Below are 23,865 nucleotides of genomic sequence, written 5' to 3'. Positions count from 1 at the left end.
TCCTGGCCCGCATTTGGATGGTCATCACTTGTATACAGACTCCATGTTCGGCTTTCGTTTCCAGTTGTCCACCCAGGATGTCATGCTCCAACTTTCCGAGGTGTCCTACACCCCTCCCACCACAAACGCACTCGGACTATCCTGGCGCTGGACCTTACCAAAGCATTCGACAAGGTACACCACACCGCCATTCTGGATGCTCTCTCCTCCCTCCATGTAGGAGCCCGTGTCCATGCTTACGTCACCGCTTTCCTCGCCCACTGCAGAGCCGAAATCTCAAACGGCCCACTTTGTTCTCCTTCTTTCTCTCTTGGCGACAAGGGTACCCCCAAGGTTCTCTGTCCCTCCTTCCTCTGTATTCAGTGAAAAAAAGGTGCGGGAGTGATTGTGTGAACCCTCGCCCTCAACGCGGGTCCTTCGACGACTTTGTACGCTCTGATTGGGGGTGGGAGGGTGGTGCGGCAGACTTCCCTCGCCTAGGGATCTAGGGAAGACCGAGGAGCTTAAGCGAATGTTTGCGACGCCTCGGTGTGCTTCACTTCAGTCATGTTAGACTGATGAGATGTAACGTTCTGCACTCTTCATGTAGATTTTGTTAAAAAAAGACAATACTCCTCGTTCTCGATGAGAACAAGTTCCTTCCTTCAACAGCGTTCTTGGCGTGAATGAATCGGACGCCGGCATGGGTCAGCTACCCTTTTTTACATGCCCGACGCCAACTATTACAGCACTGTCCCAGCTCTGTCTCATGCTTCCTACGCCGATATGACATCACCCTCTGGGTGACCACCGGCAATCTTGGCGACATGGATACCACTCTACAGGCATGCGTGGATGTGGTAGCGACTCACGCCCAGGCTATCGGGTTGAGCTGCTCCCCGACCAAATCGAAGCTTTTGCTCCTTCTGCCTCGGGGGATGGCCCCCCTGTCGCCTTCCCCACTCATCGTCTCCCTTGACGGCACATGCCTTCCTCACGTCTCTACCTTCCGGATCCTCGGACTCTTTCTTCAATCCAATTTAAGCCCACTACCCTCATCACTCGATTCACAAACACTGTGCACCACACCATCCGCCTCACACGCCGCATTGCCAACCGTCACCACGGCATGCGCGAACACAACCTCCGCCGCCTGGTCCAGGCCTGTGCTCTCAGCCGCCCCTGATCTATTCTCGTCCGTATCTCTTCCTTTCTCATACCGAGGAAGAAAAAGTCAGCAGCCTCATTCACCAGGCATATAAGTCGGCCCTGTCCCTTCTCTCAACCCTAAACATTCCCCCCTTATCTCTCTGCCCACCTCACCGCCCATCCCTTCCTACGTCTGCCTTACTCCCCTCTGTAAATATATTGCCGCGAATCTGTGCAGTGCTTGCTCACTCTTCAAGTCTGCCGCCACGCGACGCAACGCAAGACGCGCTGCCGCCATGCGACGCAAGACGCGCCCAGTTGAGACGCGCCAAGACGCGCTTTAAATTGAGCGCAGACGACAGCGGCGGGCATTCTGTTCGAAGACCGCCGAGCACGCTGGGCGCCTCGCCGCCGCCGGGTAATTCAGGGCATTGTGGGCGCAAGTCCGCCCAATAAACAGTCTTCTTTCGACGAACTTTTGTCCGTCCTCATCGTCCCTGCGACTGCCGTCACCACTACGTGACATCTGGTGGAGGTGCGGGGTAGCCTTCCATGTTCCGGACGCGTCCTTCAAGTCGTGAAGCCAGCCCTCAGCGCTTCGCGCCCGAGGACGAGCCAGCAGTTCAGCGAGCCAGCCGACGTCTCCAGGGAGAGGATCCTGAGTTCGGGACCTTGCCGGACCGCGCCAGAAAGCGAAAAGACGCCGCTACGAGTACCGCAACCTCGCCGAAGAAGTCGACACCGATCATACTGCAGCAGCCGCGGGGGCCGCCAACCTTCAATGGATCCCTAGGCGAAGACCCCGAAGAATGGTTGGACCAATTTGAGCGCGTGGCATCGTTCAACAAGTGGGATGATGCGGCAAAAATTGGGCAGGTATTTTTCTCATTAGAGGGCTCCGCACGCACGTGGTACGAAAACCACGAGTAGTCCCTAACGACATGGGAGCTATTCAAGAGGGAACTATTGAAGGTATTCAGCAGCGTCATGAGGAAAGAAAGAGCCGAACGACTCCTCGAGTCCAGGATCCAGCTGCCAAATGAGCCTGTCCGTGGTTACGTCGAAGAAATGAAGCGCCTATTTCGCCGCGCCGACCTCGAGATGACCGAGGAAAAGAAAGTTCAGTTTTTAATACGCGGCGTAAAAGAACAACTCTTTGGCAGCCTCGTCCGCGCCAAAAACAGTCGAGGAATTCATGCAAGAAGCCAACACGATTGAGAAGACCCTCGACGTCCGGGCTCGGCAGTACAACCGCCTTTCCTCTGTTTGTGCAATCCGTCCGGACTCGACGACCACCACCAGCGACAACTTGCGGGAAGTGATCCGCGAAATTGTTCGCGAGGAGCTACTCCGATTACTGCCATCTTCCGCACAGCCGCAAGCAGCAACTCTCATGGATGTGGTACGGGAAGAAGTGCAACAGGCACTTGGCACCCCGACGGCCACAGAACCCCAGGCCACGACGTACGCCGCTGTAGTACGCACTCCTCAGCCCCAACGACAACCACTACATCCTCTCCGACATGAACAACTTGTTCCCGGACACCGCCTCCCTGCCCCCGCCCGCCCAGCCTAAGAGCAACGCTCAAGCCCCAGGAAATGCGACGCCTGGAGGATTTCCGACAACCGGCCGTTGTGCTTCCATTGCGGTGAGGCCGGCCATATTCTTCATCACTGCCCGTACCGACGTATCGGTCTTCGAGGATTTGCCGTTGACGTCCCACGACCACGCTTCGGCCAACGTCCGCAGGAAATCGACGAGTACCTGCGTCGAGAGGAGTACACGCCGAACCGCCTTTCGCGCTCACCATCGCCGTCAACGTCGCGCCTTGCGTCGCCACGCCGCAGCTACGCAGCCACGGTACGGGGAAGGTCTCCGAGCCCCCGTAGGGGAAATTAAAGGCGGCAACCTCTGGAGGTGAGGTTGCTCACGAACGAAACGCCGAAGATCCTCCACCGACAACGCTCCATGAAGACGCTACACCCGCTACGCAGCATGAAGAAGCCCCACTCGCTGCACCGACGCCGCAGAAAATGACAACCACCACCACGGCGCGAACTGCCTTCGAAATGACGCCGCCACCCAGAAACGCTTCGACGATACGCCCCACCCGCGACTCGAATACGCAACGAAGCCGTAACCCGACGCCGAGGCCGACGTGCAATGCAAGAGCCAAGACATCCGACTTAGAAGTGGCTATCGACGGTCGGAAAGTCACTGCTCTAGTTGACACAGGAGCCGATTACTCAGTGATGAATGGAACATTCGCTGCGCAGCTGAGGAAAGTCACAACCGCTTGGGATGGCCCACAAATTCGCACCACAGGTGGCCACCTCATTACGCCATCAGGACGATGCACAGCGCGAGTGACTGTCAAAGGACACACCTATCCTGCGACCTTTGTTGTGCTACCGCAATGCTCCCGCGAAGTGATCTTGGGCTTGGATTTCCTTAGTGAGCATCAGGCGATCATCGACCTGTGCGCATATTACCGACGATTTGTGAAAAACTTTTCGCTCATCGCCGAGCCCCTGACCCAACTAACGAAGGCAAACGTGCCATTTAAATGGGAAGCGCCGCAAGCAGAAGCCTTCAAAGAACTCCAGCGCCGTTTACTGTCTTCACCGATCCTCGCTCATTTTGATGAAAACGCTGATACTGAGGTGCATACCGACGCAAGCAGTGTGGGCCTAGGCGCCGTCCTCGTTCAAAAAAGCGACGGACTGCAGAACGTCATCGCATACGCTAGCCGCTCCCTTTCCAAGGCCGAGGCTAACTATTCGACGACTGAGAGGGAGTGCCTTGCCATCATCTGGGCTACGTCGAAATTCCGCCCCTACCTGTTAGGACGACCGTTCAAGGTGGTCAGCGATCACCACGTGCTGTGCTGGCTTGCCAATTTGAAGGACCCCTCTGGCCGCCTCGCTCGATGGAGTCTTCGCCTCCAGGAGTTTGACGTCACCGTGGTTTACAAGTCCGGACTCAAACACTCTGACGCCGATTGCCTCTCACGAGCCCTTGTAGATGCGCCGCCACCGGACGACGTGGAGACGCCTTCCTGGGACCCATCAGCTCCAGCTCTTTTGCCCAGCAGCAACGCTCGGACCCTGACCTAGAATGCCTCATAGAGTACTTGGAAGGCAACGTTTCTTCGCCCCCTGCCTCGTTCAAGCGAGGACTTTCTTCCTTCTGTGTACAGAATGATGTCCTCATGAAGAAGAACTTCGCAGCGAACAAAACAGCCTACCTCCTTGTTGTACCTGCTTGTCTCCGCAAAGAAGTTCTACAGGCTTCCCGCGACGAGCCGACAGCGGGACATCTCGGGTTTGCTCGCACTCTCCGCCGCATTAAAGAAAAGTATTACTGGCCCCGCCTTTCTGCCGATGTCGCACATTATGTGAAAACCTGCCTAGATTGTCAGCGACGAAAGACACCTCCCACCCGACCAGCAGGATTCCTGAACCCCATTGAACCCCCCGCAAGACCCTTTCAGCAGATCGGCATGGACTTGCTTGGCCCTTTCCCAAAGTCAACGTCTGGAAATAAGTGGATCATCGTAGCGACCGACTGCCTGACTCACTACGCCGAGGCAAAAGCCCTACCGAACGGAACAGCAGCAGAAGTCGCCAAATTTTTCGTGGAATGCATTTTTCTGCGACACGGCGCCCCCGATGTACTCATCACGGACAGAGGAACAGCATTCACGGCGGAACTAACGCAAGCCATCCTGCGTTACAGCCAAACCACCCACCGGAGGACAACTGCATACCGAGCGCCTGAACAAAACCATCGCCGATATGCTCGCCATGTATGTCGATGCCGAACACAAGACCTGGGACGTCATCCTGCCATTCGTCGTCTTCGCCTACAACACCACAGTGCAGGAGACCACCTAGATGACGCCTTTTAGGCTCGTCCATGGGAGGCCACGACCACGCTAGACGCCATGCTGCCCAATGTTACAGAAGAAGAGAACGTCCATGTCACCGCCTACCTTCAACGCGCGGAAGAAGCTCGAAGGCTTGCCCGATTACGAATCAAAGACCAGCAGCGAACCGACACCAGACGCTACAACCTACGAAGACGCAACGCGGAATACAAGCCAGGAGACCAAGTCTGGGTTTGGACGCCCATTCGGCGCCGTGGATTGAGTGAAAAGCTTTTGCGCCGCTATTTCGGCCCATACAAGGTTCTTCGTCGGCTAGGTGAACTGGATTATGAAGTAATCCCTGACGCCATGACTGCATCCCAGCGACGCCGCGTACGACCAGCAGTTGTTCATGTCGTCCGCCTGAAGCCCTATTATACGCGCTAAAGGGCGCTGCATTTTTACACTCTGTGTTTATTTTCGCACGGTTCGTTTTACTTGTTGCTAGTCGCATTATTTCTTTTCATGCATGGAGGCGATGTCTCTTTGAGAGGGGAGTAATGCCGCGAATCTGTGCAGTGCTTGCTCACTCTTCAAGTCTGCCGCCACGCGACGCAACGCAAGACGCGCCCAGTTGAGGCGCGCCAAGACGCGCTTTAGATTGAGCGCAGACGACAGCGGCGGGCATTCTGTTCGGCGACCGCCGAGCACGCTGGTCGCCTCGCCGCCGCCGGGTAATTCAGGGCATTGTGGACGCAAGTCAGCCCAATAAACAGTCTTCTTTCGACGAACTTTTGTCCGTCCTCATCGTCCCTGCGACTGCCGTCATCACTACGTGACAATATGCATCATGAAGACCACCACTCCTGTAGAGTAGCACTAGCCTCCGCTCTCTGGCTTCGGTATGAACGGCAACCCGCTCTGGCTTATGTGAATGCCGCCCCGCCACCACTACCCAGCACATGCCCTTGCAGTCACTGCCAATTCTCTCCGACCCACTCTTAGTGCCTCAATCTACACTTCGACTTCTGTCGAGGTCGAGGAGGCAGCTAACGCCCTTGCCATCACGCAAATCTCCGCGAAATACATTTTCAGTGGCTCCGAACCTGCGGTCTGCAATTACGCGGTTGAATTTGCGGCCATTGGTATCTTGCGTTCCAACACCGTCCATTCTCGCCCCATCCAAATCATCTGGATGCCCGCTCACGCGGCCCATCCTGGCAACGAAGCGGCCAATTCCATCGCTCGCGATTCGACAGCATGCCCGCCCCCGCCGGGAATAAGTACGCGCTCCGCACCTACCGCGATACCACTTTGCACTACCGCCCCCCTTTCTTCCCACCTTCCTCCCTCCGCACTAATCCCTCTCCCAGCACCGTTAACACTCGTGGCGCCACCTTCAGGCCTTTCTGACTCCCGCACGTCTTGCCCTCCTCCAACCCGGGCCACACTCGCCGGTCTGCCGCTTATGTGGCAGCTCCCGCGCCGATTACGCTCACGCCTTATTCTCCTGCTGAGGCACACTTGCGCCCTGCATCTTGGCATCTAACCAGTCCGCAGTAGTGGAAGGCTGCTTTGTCCAACGCGGAGCCGGATCTCCAACTTCGGGTGGTGACCTGGGCAGAGGACGTCGCGACTAGGCACGGCCTGGATGCCCCAACAGGCAGTCTGAAGGCCGCCCATAACGCTGAATTTTAATTTTCTTTACTTTTGGCCTTCTCATCCATAAAAGTTTTTCACCACCACCACCAGGCGTCTCACAACGCCGGCATGACAACCGACCTAAAGCCATCGGCAACGCCCAATCAAAGCAGGGGTAGTTTCATCTTGACGCTTGCTGTACGTTCCGCTGATACCAAGCATCATGCACAGAGCCGATCAGAAGAAACGCTTGTATTTATAATAGTTCTTCGCAAACGGTTCATGATCTTTGGGATACGTGTGCCTTTCTCGTCCCTCGTTCTTCAAAGATGAACCGATGCCTCCCCTCCGTTCGAGTGAGTCCGCTTGGCTCTGCAGCCAAAAGCACTCCTCCTCGAGCGGCGGCGGCGAAAACGCGCCTCCGTATAGCATTAAAATCGCGGTAGAAGGTGATCAGTGCGCAAACTTGTTATTCAGTGTGCAACTGCGATGAACTCTGAGCAACCTAGCGAAACCGAAGCCGCCGTTTCCACAAGGGTAACGTCTGCAAGAGAGGGGTACCCTAACCTCTGACGATGATAGAACTTGATACCTTGTTCAATGAAAGAATTGGCATTCTAAACTGCTACATATGTACCTGTTTCAAATGCACAGCTAACAGATATGTACCACGCTCATTTTAGAGCGCAGCTCTTTGGCGTCCGTTCCTGGGTTTCGCGTCGGCGTCGTCGTCGGCCTCGTAACCAGCTCCGCCCCCCTTTCATCCCCCCAGCGCTAGCAGCGACCGACTGATACCGCTGGATGCCGCTGACGCCGCTAGAGAGTCAAGATAACGTGACTGCATAGAACACCGTCGCCGCCATGCAGAAAGAGGAGGAAAGGGTCCCCCCCCCCTGTTCTTGTGTGGCGGATAGGGTGCTCTTCAGTTGCCGACGCGCCGGTTATTCGTTGTCCCTGAAACCAACTCCGCAGCTGGGGTTGACTCACTATCGGCGTCAGCGGCATCAGTCAGTCGCTGCTATCTCTTCCCTCCTCCCTTTATCGTGTTGTCCGCTTGCTGCGCGCGCTTCTGCCCCCATCGTTTGCCGCTGGGTGTACACGCCGCCCCCCTCCCCCCTCTTCCTGCGAGTCTCCGGTTGTCAAAGCGCCGGCTCGAACTTAATTCCTTTCTTCGCTCCTCCTCCAATGCAACCCCTGTGCGGTGGCAATCAGAGAGCCAGATCGGTGGCGGCGGATCTGTATATGTGCACCGCCCGAGCCGAAATTGCCGCTGCCGTTCGCCCTGTGCGGTGGCAATCAGAGAGCCAGATCGGTGGCGGCTTGACATAAAGACAAACAGCAATTTCCTAACACTTATGCGGGAGAACATCCCGTTCCTCTCGCTCGTAACGCGTCCCACGGCTGTGACAACCTCGCGAGGCACTTGTATACATCTCGTCTTTGAGAATCAAGCATTGGTGTACCAAGTCGAACATATATCAGTCTATTTCTCCGACCACAAAGCTTCCTTCATGAGTGTCAAGAACTGTTAGTGGAGTCTTTGTTAAAGGAATACGTGTGAAAAATAAAAAAAAAATTCTGTGATAGCGCATACATGTGTTGCTCGATTTCTTTGCCTCAATCTATCGAAAAGGTGAAACAGCTTATTTGCTGCGCTCAAATTTCGCATTAGGAAGTAACGTAATCGTCGGCAATTTTATTTTTATTTTGTGCACACTGTCTTTGTTGATGTAATAGTTCTGCGGAAACCCTCAAGGTGGAGAGAAATAATTAATAAAGAGAAAATCAGACATCCACCCATTCGTAGCAATTGCTGCAAAAGAAACCCATACGGGTTCCTCGAAAGAAAAATTCTTCCTGGGCCGCGACTCGAAACAAGGACCACGGCCTTCCCGGGGCTACCGCTCTACCATCTGAGCTAACCAGGCGGCAAGCAGATGGCAGGGTGAAGTCGAATTTGTCAACAACTCGAAGCAACTAAGGCAAGAGTTTGACGTAATAGTTCTGTGGAAACGCGCAAAGTGGAGAGAAGTAATGAATAAAGGGAAAATCAGACATGCACCCGTTCGTAGCAATTGCCACAAACGAAACCGATACGGGTTCCTCGAAAGAAGGAAGACGACGACGCCGCTGACGGAGTGCACGCGCCTCGTATGGGCTCCGTATATTTGAAACTCTTGTGGCCAAACAATCACCGCTGGACCCAAACTAACGTCGGAACCAGTTTCCGGAAGTGGTCCGCTACCGATCAAGACCAGTCCCGACGCCAGGGACCCAGGACAAGGGTTTCTACGACCACAAGATTGCTAACCCTAACAAGAAGATCTTCAGCTGCTCCGTCTGGCCGAGAGACGGGTGCGCCGCAGCTACGAAGGTGCGCGGCGTCGCTGTCGCAGTCCCGGCTCCCGAGGACTTCGCCCAACGACTCGCACCCTCGTGAGATCAAGTAAGTGCAGCCCCTCCCCTCGTCATGGAGGTAGTAGAGGTTGAAGGCACGGAAATAGCCTCCGAAGAAGTTACCGTTGAAACAGGGTGGCTTGTCAGCCACCGTAAGCAACGACAGACTACGCAGGCATCATCCCTACTCATACACGGATCCCTCCGTGCAACAGCAAGCGCACGCACCGAGAGTACCGAGCAGTCCGCACTACGCCGACGCGCACCACGGCAACCACGACTTCCGAATAATGATATCAAGATCGTCATACGCCCAAGAGACGGTTTCAACGTGTCCACACTAGGAGACGCCCAGATACGCGACTCAATACTACAGATCACGGGCATTACAACCAAAGAAGCAGAGGACGACATTTACCGCTCATGCACGGATAATAACGTCATTGTAGTTAGCACGCCAATGATGTCTAACGCCGAAAAATACTGTCGCATCCGCAGTCTCCCCATCGGAGCAGTCCGCTACGCTGCCACAGCATACGTCACACCGCCGGAAGACACAGCCAAAGGAGTCATACATAACATCCCTTCATATGACACGGAAGAAGACATTACCAACAGTCTCGTTTACAAGAAGAACCCTACGATTCTGCAGGCCCGACGCATGGGCAATACTAATTCAGTGCTCATCGTATTCGACGAAAAGCAAGTACCGTACCATGTCTACTACCGCGGAGCAGAATACAAATGCTATCTACATAAGAAGCGCATCGAGGTCTGCGACATCTGCGGGACCGTCGGCCACAGGGCCGATGTATGCCCCACTCCAACCCAGAAGAAATGCAAGAGCTGTGATACAGTAAATCCGCCGGCTGATCACCCCTGTCACCCTTGCTGCGCGCTCTGCGGCAAAGACCACCCGACTGGTGATAAGTCCTGCCATCGCCGCTTCCAGACACCACACCTCCTACTCCAACGACGATGGGAACGCCTACGACTGGGACAACAAGGAGCTGACCAGGAGACGGGGCCATCGACTACTGCAAATGGAGACTCAGCTCTGCCAACACCGAAGTCGACACTACAACCGCAGGCTCCCGAACGCAGCAATTCACGAGGACGCAGTCGGTCTCGTGGACGCAGCACCTCCCGAGGTCGCAGTCAGTCACAAGGACGCAGTCACTCCCGGAGCGGACCGGATTCAACACCGCCGCAGCTGCAAGGAAACGCAAGCCTTAGAACGACCACAGTTAAAGTGCAAGACGCACCCCCCAAGGTAAGCTGGGCCAGCATTGTCTCCCACACAGGTCACACCACACAACCTATAGCAACCCCAGTGAACACAGTTAGTGACGCTACCATACACAGCTTCATGCAGGAGCTCCGATCCTTACGTGCTGAGATACAAGAACTCAAGACAGAAAACGCTAATCTCAAATCACAACTTGCAGACACACAACCCAAACATTTACCATCAAATGCAGACATCCTTCCTGTCCCTGCAATAGATTGCCCGCAAACCACCCAACAACCAACCTCGCACAAACGCAAAGCTCTCGAACCAATCTCAAAAGCGGCAACACCAGCATACACTTCAGAAGGAAATGTCAACTGTGAGGCCCTCACTGAGCTGCAACAGCGGATAGAACGTAACCTCAACGAAGCATTAGATTGTAAGCTTGCCACATTGCTCGACGCCTCCATTGCAAAGGCTCTCGAACGCGCAATGGACAACTTCCTTACGGCGAAACTAGAAACGCTACTACTGCCCAGAATTGAGCAAGCCTTTGCGGCAAGAGAACAACAGCGACAGGAAAACATGGACGACACGCGCAAAGTGCTTCAAGACATGGTCGCGACTTTGGCTCAAAATCACAACACCCGTTTGACAGAATTGGAAAACACCCTACTCCGTCCCAGAGCAGGTCCCCTAAAGAAGCCGTACTCGCGTCCCGACAAAGATGGCTGCGAGTAATCCAGAACGTGTTACCTACTGCATTTGGCAGTGGAACTGCCGGGCCTTCCGGCGAAAGCGAGCACACTTAGAGCAATACATTACCTCTCTCGCACCACATACTTCCCCCGATGTTATCGCATTACAAGAGACCGGAGAAGCGGCTAAGCTGTCGGGATACGCGGCATACAGCGTAGTTTGCAATGATAACCGCAGGCCCCAAGTAACCACACTAGTTAAGCGAAACATTCCGGTTATACAGCATCACACAGGCATTGATACAGCAGCCCACATTTTTCTGGAGATCATGCCGTCTGCAAGGCGCAAGCAACAGAGCCTCTTCATCCTCAATGTGTACAGCAGCCCCAGAGAACAACATAAATTTCTACGACTTTTCACCAAAGCAGATCAATTAGCTAGGGGAGCCCCCCTGCTCATCGTAGGGGACCTAAACGCCCCTGCGGTGGCATGGGGATACCCAATGGACCGCCGAAAGGGAAGACAGCTATGGCTTGACGGACAGAATCTAGGTCTTACTCTTGTCATGGATCCAACTTCTCCCACTCGTATGGGAAACAGCGTTAGCAGAGATACTACTCCGGACTTGACATTCGCAAAACGAATTCCACGAGCAGACTGGATCAACACACAATACAACTTGGGCAGCGACCACTATTTAATCCAAACAACAGTTCGAGCGGGCCCGCGAAAGCCTAAGAGTCGTCAACTCCGCATAACGAACTGGGACGTTTTCAGGCAGGCCAGAGCCCTCACCTCTTTCTCGGGTATCCAACCCCCTTTCGAAGATTGGGTCGCATCCTTGCTCCAAGACGCGAGCAAAGCCACTAAATTGGTGCCTGAGGAAGCCAATCTGCAGGAGGCAGATAGCAAGTTACTGCATATGTGGGAAGCCCTCGCCAGTCTGCACCGCAGATACAAACACAACAAGCTCAACCGAACGCTCAGGAAACGTATTAGTACTCTCACCCTTCAAATCGAAGACTATGCACAACAACTTACTCGCCAAAATTGGCATAGCACATGCGACAGCATGGAGCGGCAACCAAACCTGCCCAAAACGTGGAATATCCTCCGTTGCCTCCTCGATCCGGCTAACAGCAAGAACACACAACAGCACAACTTGCAAAAAATTATTCACACCCATCCGGGCACGGACGCACAAGTTCTTCAAGAATTGATAGACCGATACATAGGACCTCAACCTACTACACCCGCTCCAGCATACACAGGCACCGATAAAGGCCGATCCACACGACGGACCAAGTCCGCAGGCCGCTCGGTCACGTGATGCGACGTCCGGCCCGCCGCGGTCCGGTGCGGCGCAGAGGACATCCACACGGCGGACCGCCATAGCAGACGGCAGAGCGGACCAACCAGCTACACTCTCGGCCAGAGTGTTATCATTGTTATCATACCGGCTCGAGTCCCACAAAGCCGGGAACTGCTCAACGAGGTATACAAAATGAAAAAAACCTCCTCGTAACTCCAAGAGGACTGAGTGTTTAAAAAATATATCTGCTGCACGAACGTGTAGGCGGAACGGCGAACATGAAACGACTGGCTTGACTGGCTTTTGCTGAGCCGAAAACTAGACTGGATTTGGCTGAAGACACTCTGTTGCCGGACAACATTCGTTGGCTAAGCCAAAATCGCTGCGGTTTGCATGCGGTCCGCCGCCAAAACGGAAGCGGGAAAAGCCTCGGCGATTTGTTGGACCGCGACGGCCGCGGTCTAGCGCGGGCGAACGGCGGTACGCACGAACTGGTGACGTCCTATCACGTGATGCACGGACCGCGGTCCAAAAGAGCAATTTGGTCCGTCGTGTGGATCGGCCTTAACGGCCACCTGGACGCGCCCATAGAAGCTGCAGAAGTACGTGAAGCCATCCTCGCTCTCCGCCCTAACTCAGCCCCGGGACCTGATGGCATTACTAATAAAATGCTTCGCAACCTAGATTAGGATTCTATACTAGCCCTCACAGCTTATTTTAACGCATACTGGGAAACTGGAAACCTCCCCGCACAATGGAAAGAAGCCAAAATTATTATGATTCCCAAACCCGGGAAGCGCCTCCTACTCGAAAACCTCCGCCCTATCTCCCTGACTTCATGTGTCGGAAAGGTCCTCGAGCACGTCATCCTCACACGCTTACACAGACATATGAACGACAACGACCTCTTCCCCAATACCATGGTTGGCTTCCGCCGGAAACTTTCTGCTCAAGATATCATGATTCAGCTCAAGCACCAAATTATCGATGGCGACAAAAGCTCCAGGCTGGACACCAGAGCCAACTTGGGGCTAGACCTAACCAAGGCCTTCGATAACGTCACGCATGAGGCCATACTGAACCAACTGGCACAACTCCAGGTTGGACATCGAACATATAACTACGTGAAGAATTTTCTTACAGGTCGCACGGCCACCATTACCATCGGAGGGTTGCAGTCGCCAATTATTCACTTCGGAAGCAAAGGCACGCCGCAAGGATCGGTTCTATCCCCTTTTCTGTTTAACGTGGCCTTGCTCGGACTACCGCCTGCATTAGCTAGCATCCCCAACCTCAAGCATAGCCTCTACGCAGACGATATCACCCTGTGGGTCACCGGGGGCAGCGACGGGGGCATCCAAGACACGCTGCAGCAAGCCATCCACGAGGTTGTTCATACGTAGAACCGCGCGGCCTGGCGTGTTCCCCACAGAAATCGGAGCTCCTTCTGTACAAGCCTAATTGGGGAGGTCGACGTCCAGACCCTCACCCACCCGAGAGAGAGCTCCACGTGCACCAGCAACGCATACCTACAGTACCTAGCATTCGTATCCTTGGCTTACGCATCCAACAAAACGGCAGAAACACGGACATACTCAAGCACCTAGATAATCACGTACACCAAACCACTTGCCTCGTTGCACGCATAGGAAATCGACATCACGGCATGAAGCAAAGCAACCTTATACGCCTGGTAACCGCCTACGCCCTGAGCAGGATAACCTATGTCGCCCCGTACCTTAGCCTCAATGCAACTGACAAGCTCAAACTCAATACCATGATCAAGAGGGCCTATAAACAAGCCCTACATCTTCCCATCACCACCTCTAACGAGAAACTGGACACCCTAGGCATTCATAACACCATAGACGAGCTCATTGAAGCTCACCGTATTAGCCAATACGAACGACTTGCCAATTCCACCACGGGCAGGCATATTCTAGGCACCCTAGGCATAACCTACACCACCCAATTCGGACCAAAAGTACCCATCCCTCCAAACATTCGTGATCAGCTAATTATCCCGCCCATACCTCGCAATATGCACCCTGAACACAATCCGGAGCGACGTGCTGAAAGAGCTAAACAACTACAAAAGCGCTACGACCAAGCCGCTGACGTAACCTACGTGGACGCAGCAGAGTACCCCAACCGAAATGCCACGGCGGTCGTCGCAGTCGCGGGTTCGCAGTACCACCTCTCCGCGGCCGCATCAATATTCGCCACGCAACCTGAAGTAGGAGAAGAAACGGCCATCGCTTTGGCCTACGCAGCTACCAATGCACACTGCATCATCAGCGATTCAAAAACGGCCATTCGTAACTACGCAAGAGGACTGATAGCACCCCAAGCGCAGAAGATTCTCTCTGGCACTTCTCCCCCAAGGCAACGCCGCGTGCAGATCATCTGGGCCCCTGGTCACTCGGGTCTGGCTGGAAACGAAGCCGCCCACGATGCCGCCCGAGCTCTCGCACACCGGGCGCATCATCCTTCTCCTGCGTCTTCCGATCCCGACCAGCCCTCTGTTCTGCATCGCGGTCACGCGCGGGACCGAATGGTCACGTTCAGAGAAATTCTCCTGCACTACCGCAGAGAGCGTTTACGCTACCCCCCAGCACACAAAACACTGAATAAGTATCAAGCCACCACTTGGCGACTCCTTCAGACACGAACTTTCCGAACCCTGTGCTTTACAACCGCATGTACCCCCATGCATACTCACCACTCTGCAAAGCGTGCAAGGCCCGCGCCGACCTCGATCATATTATCTGGCAATGCCCCCAAGCCTCACCCACCAACACCTCCCGCACTAACACACGCATAACTACGGCCGAGCAGTGGGAGACATTGCTGCTCAGCTTGGACCCAGAGGAGCAGCTCTGGGCCGTCCGGATGGCCGAAGACGCCGCCAGAAAGCAAGGACTGGCCGCCGTCTGAGGAAGGGGGGGATTAAGGGTTAGTCTCGTGACCCCCGCCACCCCTTAACCCCATCAAGGACACAATAAAGCTTTATCTCTCTCTCGAAAGAAAAGCATCGCAGTTAAAGCAATTGTAGTTTGTAGCAATTGCTACGAACGGATGGATGTCTGATTTTCCCTTTATTGTCTTTGTTGATATATCAGGTGTTGCTAAACTATCGTTACGTAACAGTGCATCTCCTGCTTACGATTCTATATGTGCTAAATTATTTAAGAGTACGTCCAGTCTATAGTTCTATTAACAAAAACTTCCCAGCAATCTCTTCACACATCTAGTCTTCCTACTGACTGGAAAATTGGGAAGGTGGTTCCGCTCCATAAGTCCGGCAGTAAAACGTTACCATTTAATTATCGCCCCATTTCGCTCACTAGCTCATGCTGCAAACTACTTGAGCATGTAATATTTAAATCACTAGTTAGTTTGACGATAATGCATTTTTCGCATCTGTACAACATGGCTTTTGTTAAACATACTCATGTGAAACTCATCCCTTGTCATTCACTCATAAATTACACCACATTCTTGATGAATCATCAAGCGCGGACTGCGTATCCTTGGACCTCTCCAAGGCATTCGACAAAGTGTGTCATCAGCTGCTACTGCATAAGCTAAGTTTTCTTAACCTTGACCCTAACCTTTTTAAGTGTATTGAATCCTTCGTTCTTAACCGATTACAATTTGTTAGTGCTAATAGCCATAATCCATCTTTTACTAACGTTCATTCCGGCGTTCCACAAGGGTCCGTCCTTGGAACCCTTCCATTCTTAATTTACTTTGATGATCTCGCTGTCGTTGTTTCCTCTCACATCCTTCTTTTCGCCGACGACTGTGTAGTATTTCGTGAAATTAACACCGATAGGGATACTAACACTCTCCAATCTGACATAGTTGCTCTATCTAAATGGTGTAAAGTATGGCGAATGGAACTAAACGTAAAGAAATGTGAGAATTCGCGTCTTGCCTGAAACACTACCAGTCCTTCTATTGAACAGCGTTGCACTAGAATTCGCCACATCTTATAAATACGCAGGTGTTCATATATCACGTAATCTAAATTGGACAGTGCACTCGGAAAACATTATGAACAATGCTAACCGTATGCTAGGGTACTGAGGTCGCAACTTTTCCACTGTTCCTTCTTCAGTTAAACTAACACTTTACAAAACCTTCATACGACCAAAGCTTGAATACGCCGATCCAGTCTGGGACCCTATGCATGCAAAATTAATCCCTAGAACTTGTTCAGAATAGCTCGACTCGTTTCGTTCTAACTAGAATCGCACTGCCAGCATAACAACGTGAAAACCAGCCTTTCCCTTTCGTGTATCCAGGCGTTGAAAACTTGGCCGCTTGAACTTATTACATAACATATACTACCATACCGTTCTTCACGACAATGTTATTCTATCATCGCAATATATGTCCCATCGCAATGATCACCGCCATAAGGTGGGTACTCCATGTTGTAAAACGAAAACATTTCCTGATTTTTTTCTTCCGAGAACAGCAATCGAGCGGAACCACCTTCCTGCTGACATTGCATCGATCATTGATAACCAACGTTTTCGGGAAGCAATGTACGCCATTGTTTTAATTCATGCTGTTTGAAATTGTTATCGTAACTCACTGTATCTTGTCGTTCTCTTTGATTACATTTTTTCCCACTCCCCTCCGTAATGCTACTGCTCTTGAGTGTTAATAGATAAATAAATAAATAAATAAATATGTCGAGGAGCCTTTGTGGGTATCGAGTGCTTTGGTTGACAAAAGAACAACACAGTGCAGTGCAAACACGAAAGGGCATTTGTTGCACTTTCATGCAAGAATGCTAACTAGCCTTACTATACGCGAGAAATGGAACATGCGGAGGAATCGACGAGGTTTCGCTCAGCACCCAACGATTAAGTGCGCCTACTAGATCGAGTTCCTCGCTCCAGAGAGTAGCGTTTGCCTCTACGACGTTCGTGGGTCCCGCGAACACGAGTTGTTGTTGGGAAGGGTCGCAGGGTGCACCGACGACGAGAGGGAAGCGCCCAGCTGTCCACGTGGACGGATGGATGCTATGGGCGTCCCCTCTGGAACGGGGAGCTGGGTTGCGCCACGAAGCTCTTGCTATTATACTGCCTAATGTCCTGCCTAGGTCAAACAGTAAGAAAAAGAAACTATGAACTCCCACAACCAAATTTTATGATCCGCTATTGCGAACTGTGCTTTTGCACGTCTCTGTTTTTTGTCGTTTCCCTACTCTTACACCAATCCTCCAATTGCCTCTTACTAATCCCTATCCTTACTTACTAATCTACTAATCTTACTAATCCCTCCGGACAGGCCGCCATTGGGATCTGAACCTGGCAACGTTTAACGTTAGAACGCTATCTAGTGAGGCGAGTCTAGCAGTGTTATTGGAGGAATTAGAGGGTAGTAAATGGGATATAATAGGGCTCAGTGAGGTTAGGAGGACAAAAGAAGCATATACAGTGCTAAAAAGCGGGCATGTACTGTGTTACCGGGGCTTAGCGGAGAGACCAGAACTAGGAGTCGGATTCCTGATTAATAAGGAAATAGCTGGTAACATACAGGAATTCTATAGCATTAACGAGAGGGTGGCAGGTCTTGTTGTGAAGGTACAAATTGAAGGTGGTACAAGTCTATGCCCCTACATGCAGTCATGATGACCAGGAAGTCGAAAGCTTTTATGAAGACGTGGAATCGGCGATGGGTAAAGTCAAAACAAAATACACTATACTGATGGGCGACTTCAATGCCAGGGTAGGCAAGAAGCAGGCTGGAGACAAGTCAGTGGGGGAATATGGCATAGGCTCTAGGAATAGCAGAGAAGAATTATTAGTAGAGTTTGCAGAACAGAATAATATGCGGATAATGAACACCTTTTTCCGCAAGCGAGCTAGTCGAAAGTGGAAGTGGAGGAGCCCGAATGGTGAGACTAGAAATGAAATCGACTTCATACTCTGCGCGAACCCTGGCATCATACAAGATGTAGACGTGCTCGGCAAGGTACGCTGCAGTGACCATAGGATGGTAAGAACTCGAATTAGCCTAGACTTGAAGAGGGAACGGAAGAAACTGGTACACAAGAAGCCAATCAATGTGTTAGCGGTAAGAGGGAAACTAGAGGAATTCCGGATGAAGCTACAGAACAGGTATTCGGCTTTAACTCAGGAAGAGGACCTTAGTGTTGAAGCAATGAACGACTATCTCATGGGCATCATTAAGGAGTGCGCAATAGAAGTCGGTGGTAACGCCGTTAGACAGGAAACCAGTAAGCTATCGCAGGAGACGAAAGATCTGATCAAGAAACGCCAATGTATGAAAGCCTCTAACCCTACAGCTAGAATAGAACTGGCAGAACTTTCTAAGTTAATCAACAAGCGTAAGACAGCGGACATCAGGAACTATAATATGGATAGAATTGAACAGGCTCTCAGGAACGGAGGAAGCCTAAAAACAGTGAAGAAGAAACTAGGAATAGGCAAGAATCAGATGTGTGCGTTAAGAGACAAAGCCGGCAATATCGTTACTAATATGGATGAGATAGTTCAAGTGGCTGAGGAGTTCTATAGAGATTTATACAGTACCAGTGGCACTCACGACGATAGTGGAAGAGAGAATAGCCTAGAGGAATTCTAAATCCCACAGGTAACGCCAGAAGAAGTAAAGAAAGCCTTAGGAGCTATGCAAAGGGGGAAGGCAGCTGGGGAGGATCAGGTAACAGCAGATTTGTTGAAGGATGGTGGTCAGATTGTTCTAGAGAAACTGGCCACCCTGTATACGCAATGCCTCATAACCTCGAGCGTACCGGAATCTTGGAAGAACGCTAACATAATCCTAATCCATAAGAAAGGGGACGCCAAAGACTTGAAAAACTATAGACCGATCAGCTTACTGTCCGTTGCCTACAAAGTATTTACTAAGGTAATCGCAAATAGAATCAGGAACACCTTAGACTTCTGTCAACCAAAGGACCAGGCAGGATTCCGTAAAGGCTACTCAACAATAGACCATATTCACACTATCAATCAAGTGATAGAGAAATGTGCAGAATATAACCAACCCTTATATATAGCTTTCATTGATTACGAGAAAGCGTTTGATTCAGTCGAAACCTCAGCAGTCATGGAGGCATTACGGAATCAGGGTGTAGATGAGCCATATGTAAAGATACTGGAAGATATCTATAGCGGATCCACAGCCACCTTAGTCCTCCACAAAGAAAGCAACAAAATCCCTATAAAGAAAGGCGTCAGACAGGGAGATACGATATCTCCAATGCTATTCACAGCATGTTTACAGGAGGTATTCAGAGGCCTGGAGTGGGAAGAATTGGGGATAAAAGTTGATGGAGAATACCTTAGCAACTTGCGATTCGCTGATGATATTGCCTTGCTTAGTAACTCAGGAGACCAATTGCAATGCATGCTCACTGACCTGGAGAGGCAAAGCAGAAGGGTGGGTCTGAAAATTAATCTGCAGAAAACTAAAGTATTGTTTAACAGGCTCGGAAGAGAACAGCAGTTTACGATAGGTAGCGAAGCACTGGAAGTGGTAAGGGAATACATCTACTTAGGGCAGGTAGTGACCACGAATCCGGATCATGAGACTGAAATAACCAGAAGAATAAGAATGGGCTGGGGTGCGTTTGGCAGGCATTCTCAAATCATGAACAGCAGGTTGCCACTATCCCTCAAAAAGAAAGTGTATAACAGCTGTGTGTTACCAGTACTCACATATGGGGCAGAAACCTGGAGGCTTACGAAAAGGGTTCTGCTGAAATTGAGGACGACGCAACGAGCTATGGAAAGAAGAATGATGGGTGTGACGTTAAGGGATAAGAAAAGAGCAGATTGGGTGAGGCAACAAACGCGGGTAAACGACATCTTAGTTGAAATCAAGAAAAAGAAATGGGCATGGGCCGGACATGTAATGAGGAGGGAAGATAACCGATGGTCACTAAGGGCTACGGACTGGATTCCAAGGGAAGGGATGCGTAGCAGGGGGCGGCAGAAAGTTAAGTGGGCGGATGACATTAAGACGTTTGCAGGGAGAACATGGCCACAATTAGTACATGACCGGGGTAGTTAGAGAAGTATGGGAGAGGCCTTTGCGCTGCAGTGGGCGTAACTAGGCTGCTGCTGATGATGATGATGATGATGATGATGATGATGATGATGATGATGATGATGATGATGATGATGATGATGATGATGAATCCCTATTGCGGGCATGTTTACTTTTCCGCTGATCTCGCTGAACCCAAGGGCTTCAAGGAGGCCAGTGGTGTCTAAATCGACCGCTGGGTAGACGTGTTCGCATTCTAATAAAACATGCTCCATCGTTTTCCTTGCTTTACCGCAGCAAGCACATGCTTCTTCCTTCTTATATCTCGCCTCATAGGTGCCTGTTCTAAGGCATACCGATCTCGCTTCGAAAAGTAACGAGTTTCCCTTTGAGTCATCATAAATTGTTTCTTTCCTGATTTCGTTTTTTCCTCTTAAGTAGTTACTCATGGCAGGTTTCTTTTCCATTGCCGCCATCCATGAGATTATTTCAGCCTCTCTGACTTTCCACTTGGCGTTCTTTGTTGCTGTGTTGCCCACCCTACAGGGCGCATACTTGCTGGTAAGCTTCCTAGTTCTTTTCCTCCACTGTGAATCAATGTTTTTCCTGCACGTGGCCTGAAACACGGGCGCCATCTGTCGTCGTGGCCCTTCGCCGCATCGCAATGCGGAGAAACAGATTCCAGGAGACGCGAACCATGCGGGAAAAATGTCAGTGGATACGAGAAAGTCGAGCGTCCCCTAACATTATGAAATGCAGACATATTAAAAAGCTCGACACCTAAAATAACTTTCAGCATCTGTGCGTTAGTGGTTCCTTCTAGGTAGTTGTGTCTATTTAAGTCCGGAAATGTATTTCATTAGTGCAGTCTGGATGAAAAAAATTCGCGCAGAACTCATCTACGATGACTATCGACGCATGCGAACAGCCGAAGCGCGTCATGCGTGACGTCATGCGGTAGCCGGGCTCCTCTCTTCTAGGCGGGCGCCCGCCTAGAAGCGCTTCCGCGAAGTCCGCGCATAGCCGGGTTGGCGCCGTTGAAGAGCGGCACACGCCCAGGGGCTCAGACCTAGTGGCTCACGAGAATGGCCCATATTTTGAGACTGTACTACCTTCGTGGTCGGCCCATATTTTTGGTTACTTTAGAAACTGGTCAGATAATTCCATGAATTCTGTTCGCAGTAAAACGCTGTTTCACTTAAAACGAACGGGGAACAAAATTGGGGAGCGGGCGAACAAAGAAAGAGGGTCTCGGAGCGAACAAATAGTCGTATTGTCTTAATCAGGGGCCCTCTAACGAGGACCTGTGTTGAACCACTCTTTCGCACAAGCACCAGAATACTCAATTCGCTTTCTCTCTCTTCCAATCCGCGATATCCGCTCACCATGTGGTCGTCGTTCGGACTGGGCTTGTCCTTCCTGCCTCCTGTCCTGTTGACCCAGTGATTCTCGAACTCTTCGCATTTTTCTTTATGCTGCGGTCCTGCGGGAAGCCATATGCAGTATGTCCGCGATAAGTAGGCATGCGAAAACGCAATATATATGACCACGGGTTGCTCCCTTTGTTTCGCACACCTCTTTCTGTCTGTGTTGTAATGACAGAAATCAGTCAGCCAGTGACCTTTTAAGGGGCACTGAAGGGAAACGCTTAGCTCGGTTGGTAAATTACACTCCTGGAACACCCGATAATGTTAGTCTTACCTTGAGCGGAGCCTTGGTAGGCCAAACGAAGATGCAAACCCGAAAGAGAGGCTAGAAGTTCTCGTGTTATCTTGTCCTGACGACTTGAGATGCGAAGAGCATCTTCTCCCCGCTAGTTAATTATTTATCGACAAGTGAGGATTATAATGCACAGCAAAATAACCAGAGACTAAAGTGGGCTAATTTTTCTAAAGAACTGCCCAGACATGCAGAAGCACTTGACAAGTAAAACACCAGGTGAGCGCAAATTTCAGAAACATATATAACACACAGGAGTCTTCAGATGACAGCCATCAAGAACTAGTACAAGCACTTGAATAAATTCATCTTTATTTCCCATTTAGCAATGCAGGAGGGTTGAGGAAAAAGCCGCGACCCCCTGGCAACATATACGGCTCTAAGCAATAAGTATAACTTGCTATGACAACTAAAGATCCAAAATGTTGACTCGACAAACTTGTGGTTATAGAGAGAGGCTGTTTGGTGAAGCCGGAGTGGTTTGGCCTGGCAGCACGCCTAGCCTTCTACTCTATAGTTGAATGTGATGATAACTGAAAGGGGACACACAGCACGTACGACACACACACACTTAAGTACCTTCTTGAGACCAGTGTCCTGCAGAAAAGTTAAGAGCGTCTTCGTAGCGTAGGACGCACAGGCGTCCATGGTCTGAGTGTACAGTGTTGCTCAGGGTGCGAATGCTGATCGAGCGCAGGCAGTATTCTTTTGCCATGCAAAGAGGTTACGATTATAGGTTAAGCGTGATATATATCCTCCCATATATAGGTTGCACGCAAGGCACAGTGACGATCATGTAATTCGCTTAATCTTGCACAGGAAGCATTTGGCCCGAGCAGCGTTCGACGGTGCACGCGTGCAGTCCCCACGGCGGCCGGCACCGCGGCTGCGATCATGCTGCGTTCCGGAATCGCTCCTGATGCTCAACTCCTGATGCCTCCGTAGCCACACGCTACCAATGTGGCTGCCATGGAGACGTAACAAGAAGCAGTCACAAAATACATTTGAAGAGCATTTGAATTTCGGCGCTCCCCACTTGCAAAATGTCGCCTGGTGTTCAAGAATCGGTCTTCGAGGTCGTCATAGAGCGGTTGCTTATCGACTCTTCTAAAGGAAACAAGCAGCTCTTCTCGCCCTGACCGGAATTGTGCTCAGCTGCGACTAAATGTGGTCTACAAATATAAGCTCGTGTTTCAATGTATCCGATAATTAAAAATAAAAAATAAAATTCGAGGAAATGTTTACTGGCCAGTCTTCATAGCAGTGGTGGCCACGATAGTCGTCGATGCAAATAATGTCGATCAGACCGGTTGTCTTCTTCATGCAGATCCTGTTCGCGCCGGTTCGCTGCGGGCGCTGGACAAGTGTTTCGATGCGACTCGGGCTGTGCAAGAGCACAGAAACGCCACCAGCTGATTTGTGCCAAATCTTTCATCCGATTGTCTGGTGCGACTCCCAACAGCGCCACGTGCACGCATTGGAACTGCGAAGCGCTGCGCCGTCACACCATTGGTCACACCATTGGTCACACCATTGGTCACACCATTGGTCACACCATTGGTTAGCGATGCATGACGATCGCAGTTGGATCGCAGGTGAGAAAACGTTATGTCACATACATGCGTTTGCACGAATAATTCGTTTTTGGATAACGCTGTCATGACCACACCTATGTTTGTTTGTTTGTTTATTTATTTATTTACTTATTTATTTATACATACATGCTGCAGCCTCAATAGGGCTATTACTGGAGCATTTATAAACAAGCTTGTGTGGATTGTTTCAGTGGTAGTGAATGGATGCTGCCCGGTAAT

The 23,865-nt window shown here is 51.3% G+C and overlaps 2 protein-coding genes across 6 annotated transcripts in view; one reads left to right on the top strand and one right to left on the bottom strand.

Annotated features, from left to right (window-relative positions):
- Positions 1 to 23,865, bottom strand: part of LOC142588513 (uncharacterized) — a 68,667-nt gene that overhangs the window by 41,205 nt on the left and 3,597 nt on the right. For all 5 annotated transcript variants that reach the window (XM_075700329.1, XM_075700328.1, XM_075700327.1 and 2 more), the window contains exon 2: positions 21,718 to 21,815. In XM_075700329.1, coding sequence (XP_075556444.1) covers positions 21,718 to 21,815 — 98 coding nt within the window. The remainder of the gene's footprint in view (positions 1 to 21,717; positions 21,816 to 23,865) is intronic.
- On the top strand, positions 9,002 to 10,540 carry LOC142588428 (uncharacterized). Its single transcript, XM_075700131.1, has 2 exons — positions 9,002 to 10,308; positions 10,517 to 10,540. Exons 1-2 carry the CDS (start codon positions 9,109 to 9,111, stop codon positions 10,538 to 10,540), a joined length of 1,224 nt encoding a protein of 407 aa, XP_075556246.1. The 5' UTR covers positions 9,002 to 9,108.

Source organism: Dermacentor variabilis, chromosome 7 (genome assembly GCF_050947875.1).
Source record: "Dermacentor variabilis isolate Ectoservices chromosome 7, ASM5094787v1, whole genome shotgun sequence".
Classification (NCBI taxonomy): Eukaryota; Metazoa; Arthropoda; class Arachnida; order Ixodida; family Ixodidae; genus Dermacentor; species Dermacentor variabilis.
Note: the sequence above shows the minus strand (reverse complement) of the source record. Positions and strands in the feature narration are given on the sequence as shown.

What these genes read in the sequence shown, in the direction of transcription:
- LOC142588428 (XM_075700131.1), top strand. Translation starts at nt 9,109, where the DNA reads ATGGAGGTAGTAGAGGTTGAAGGCACGGAAATAGCCTCCGAAGAAGTT. An exon ending in TGCAAGACGCACCCCCCAAG is followed by an intron (nt 10,309 to 10,516) that starts GTAAGCTGGGCC and finishes CATCAAATGCAG; the next exon opens with ACATCCTTCCTGTCCCTGCA.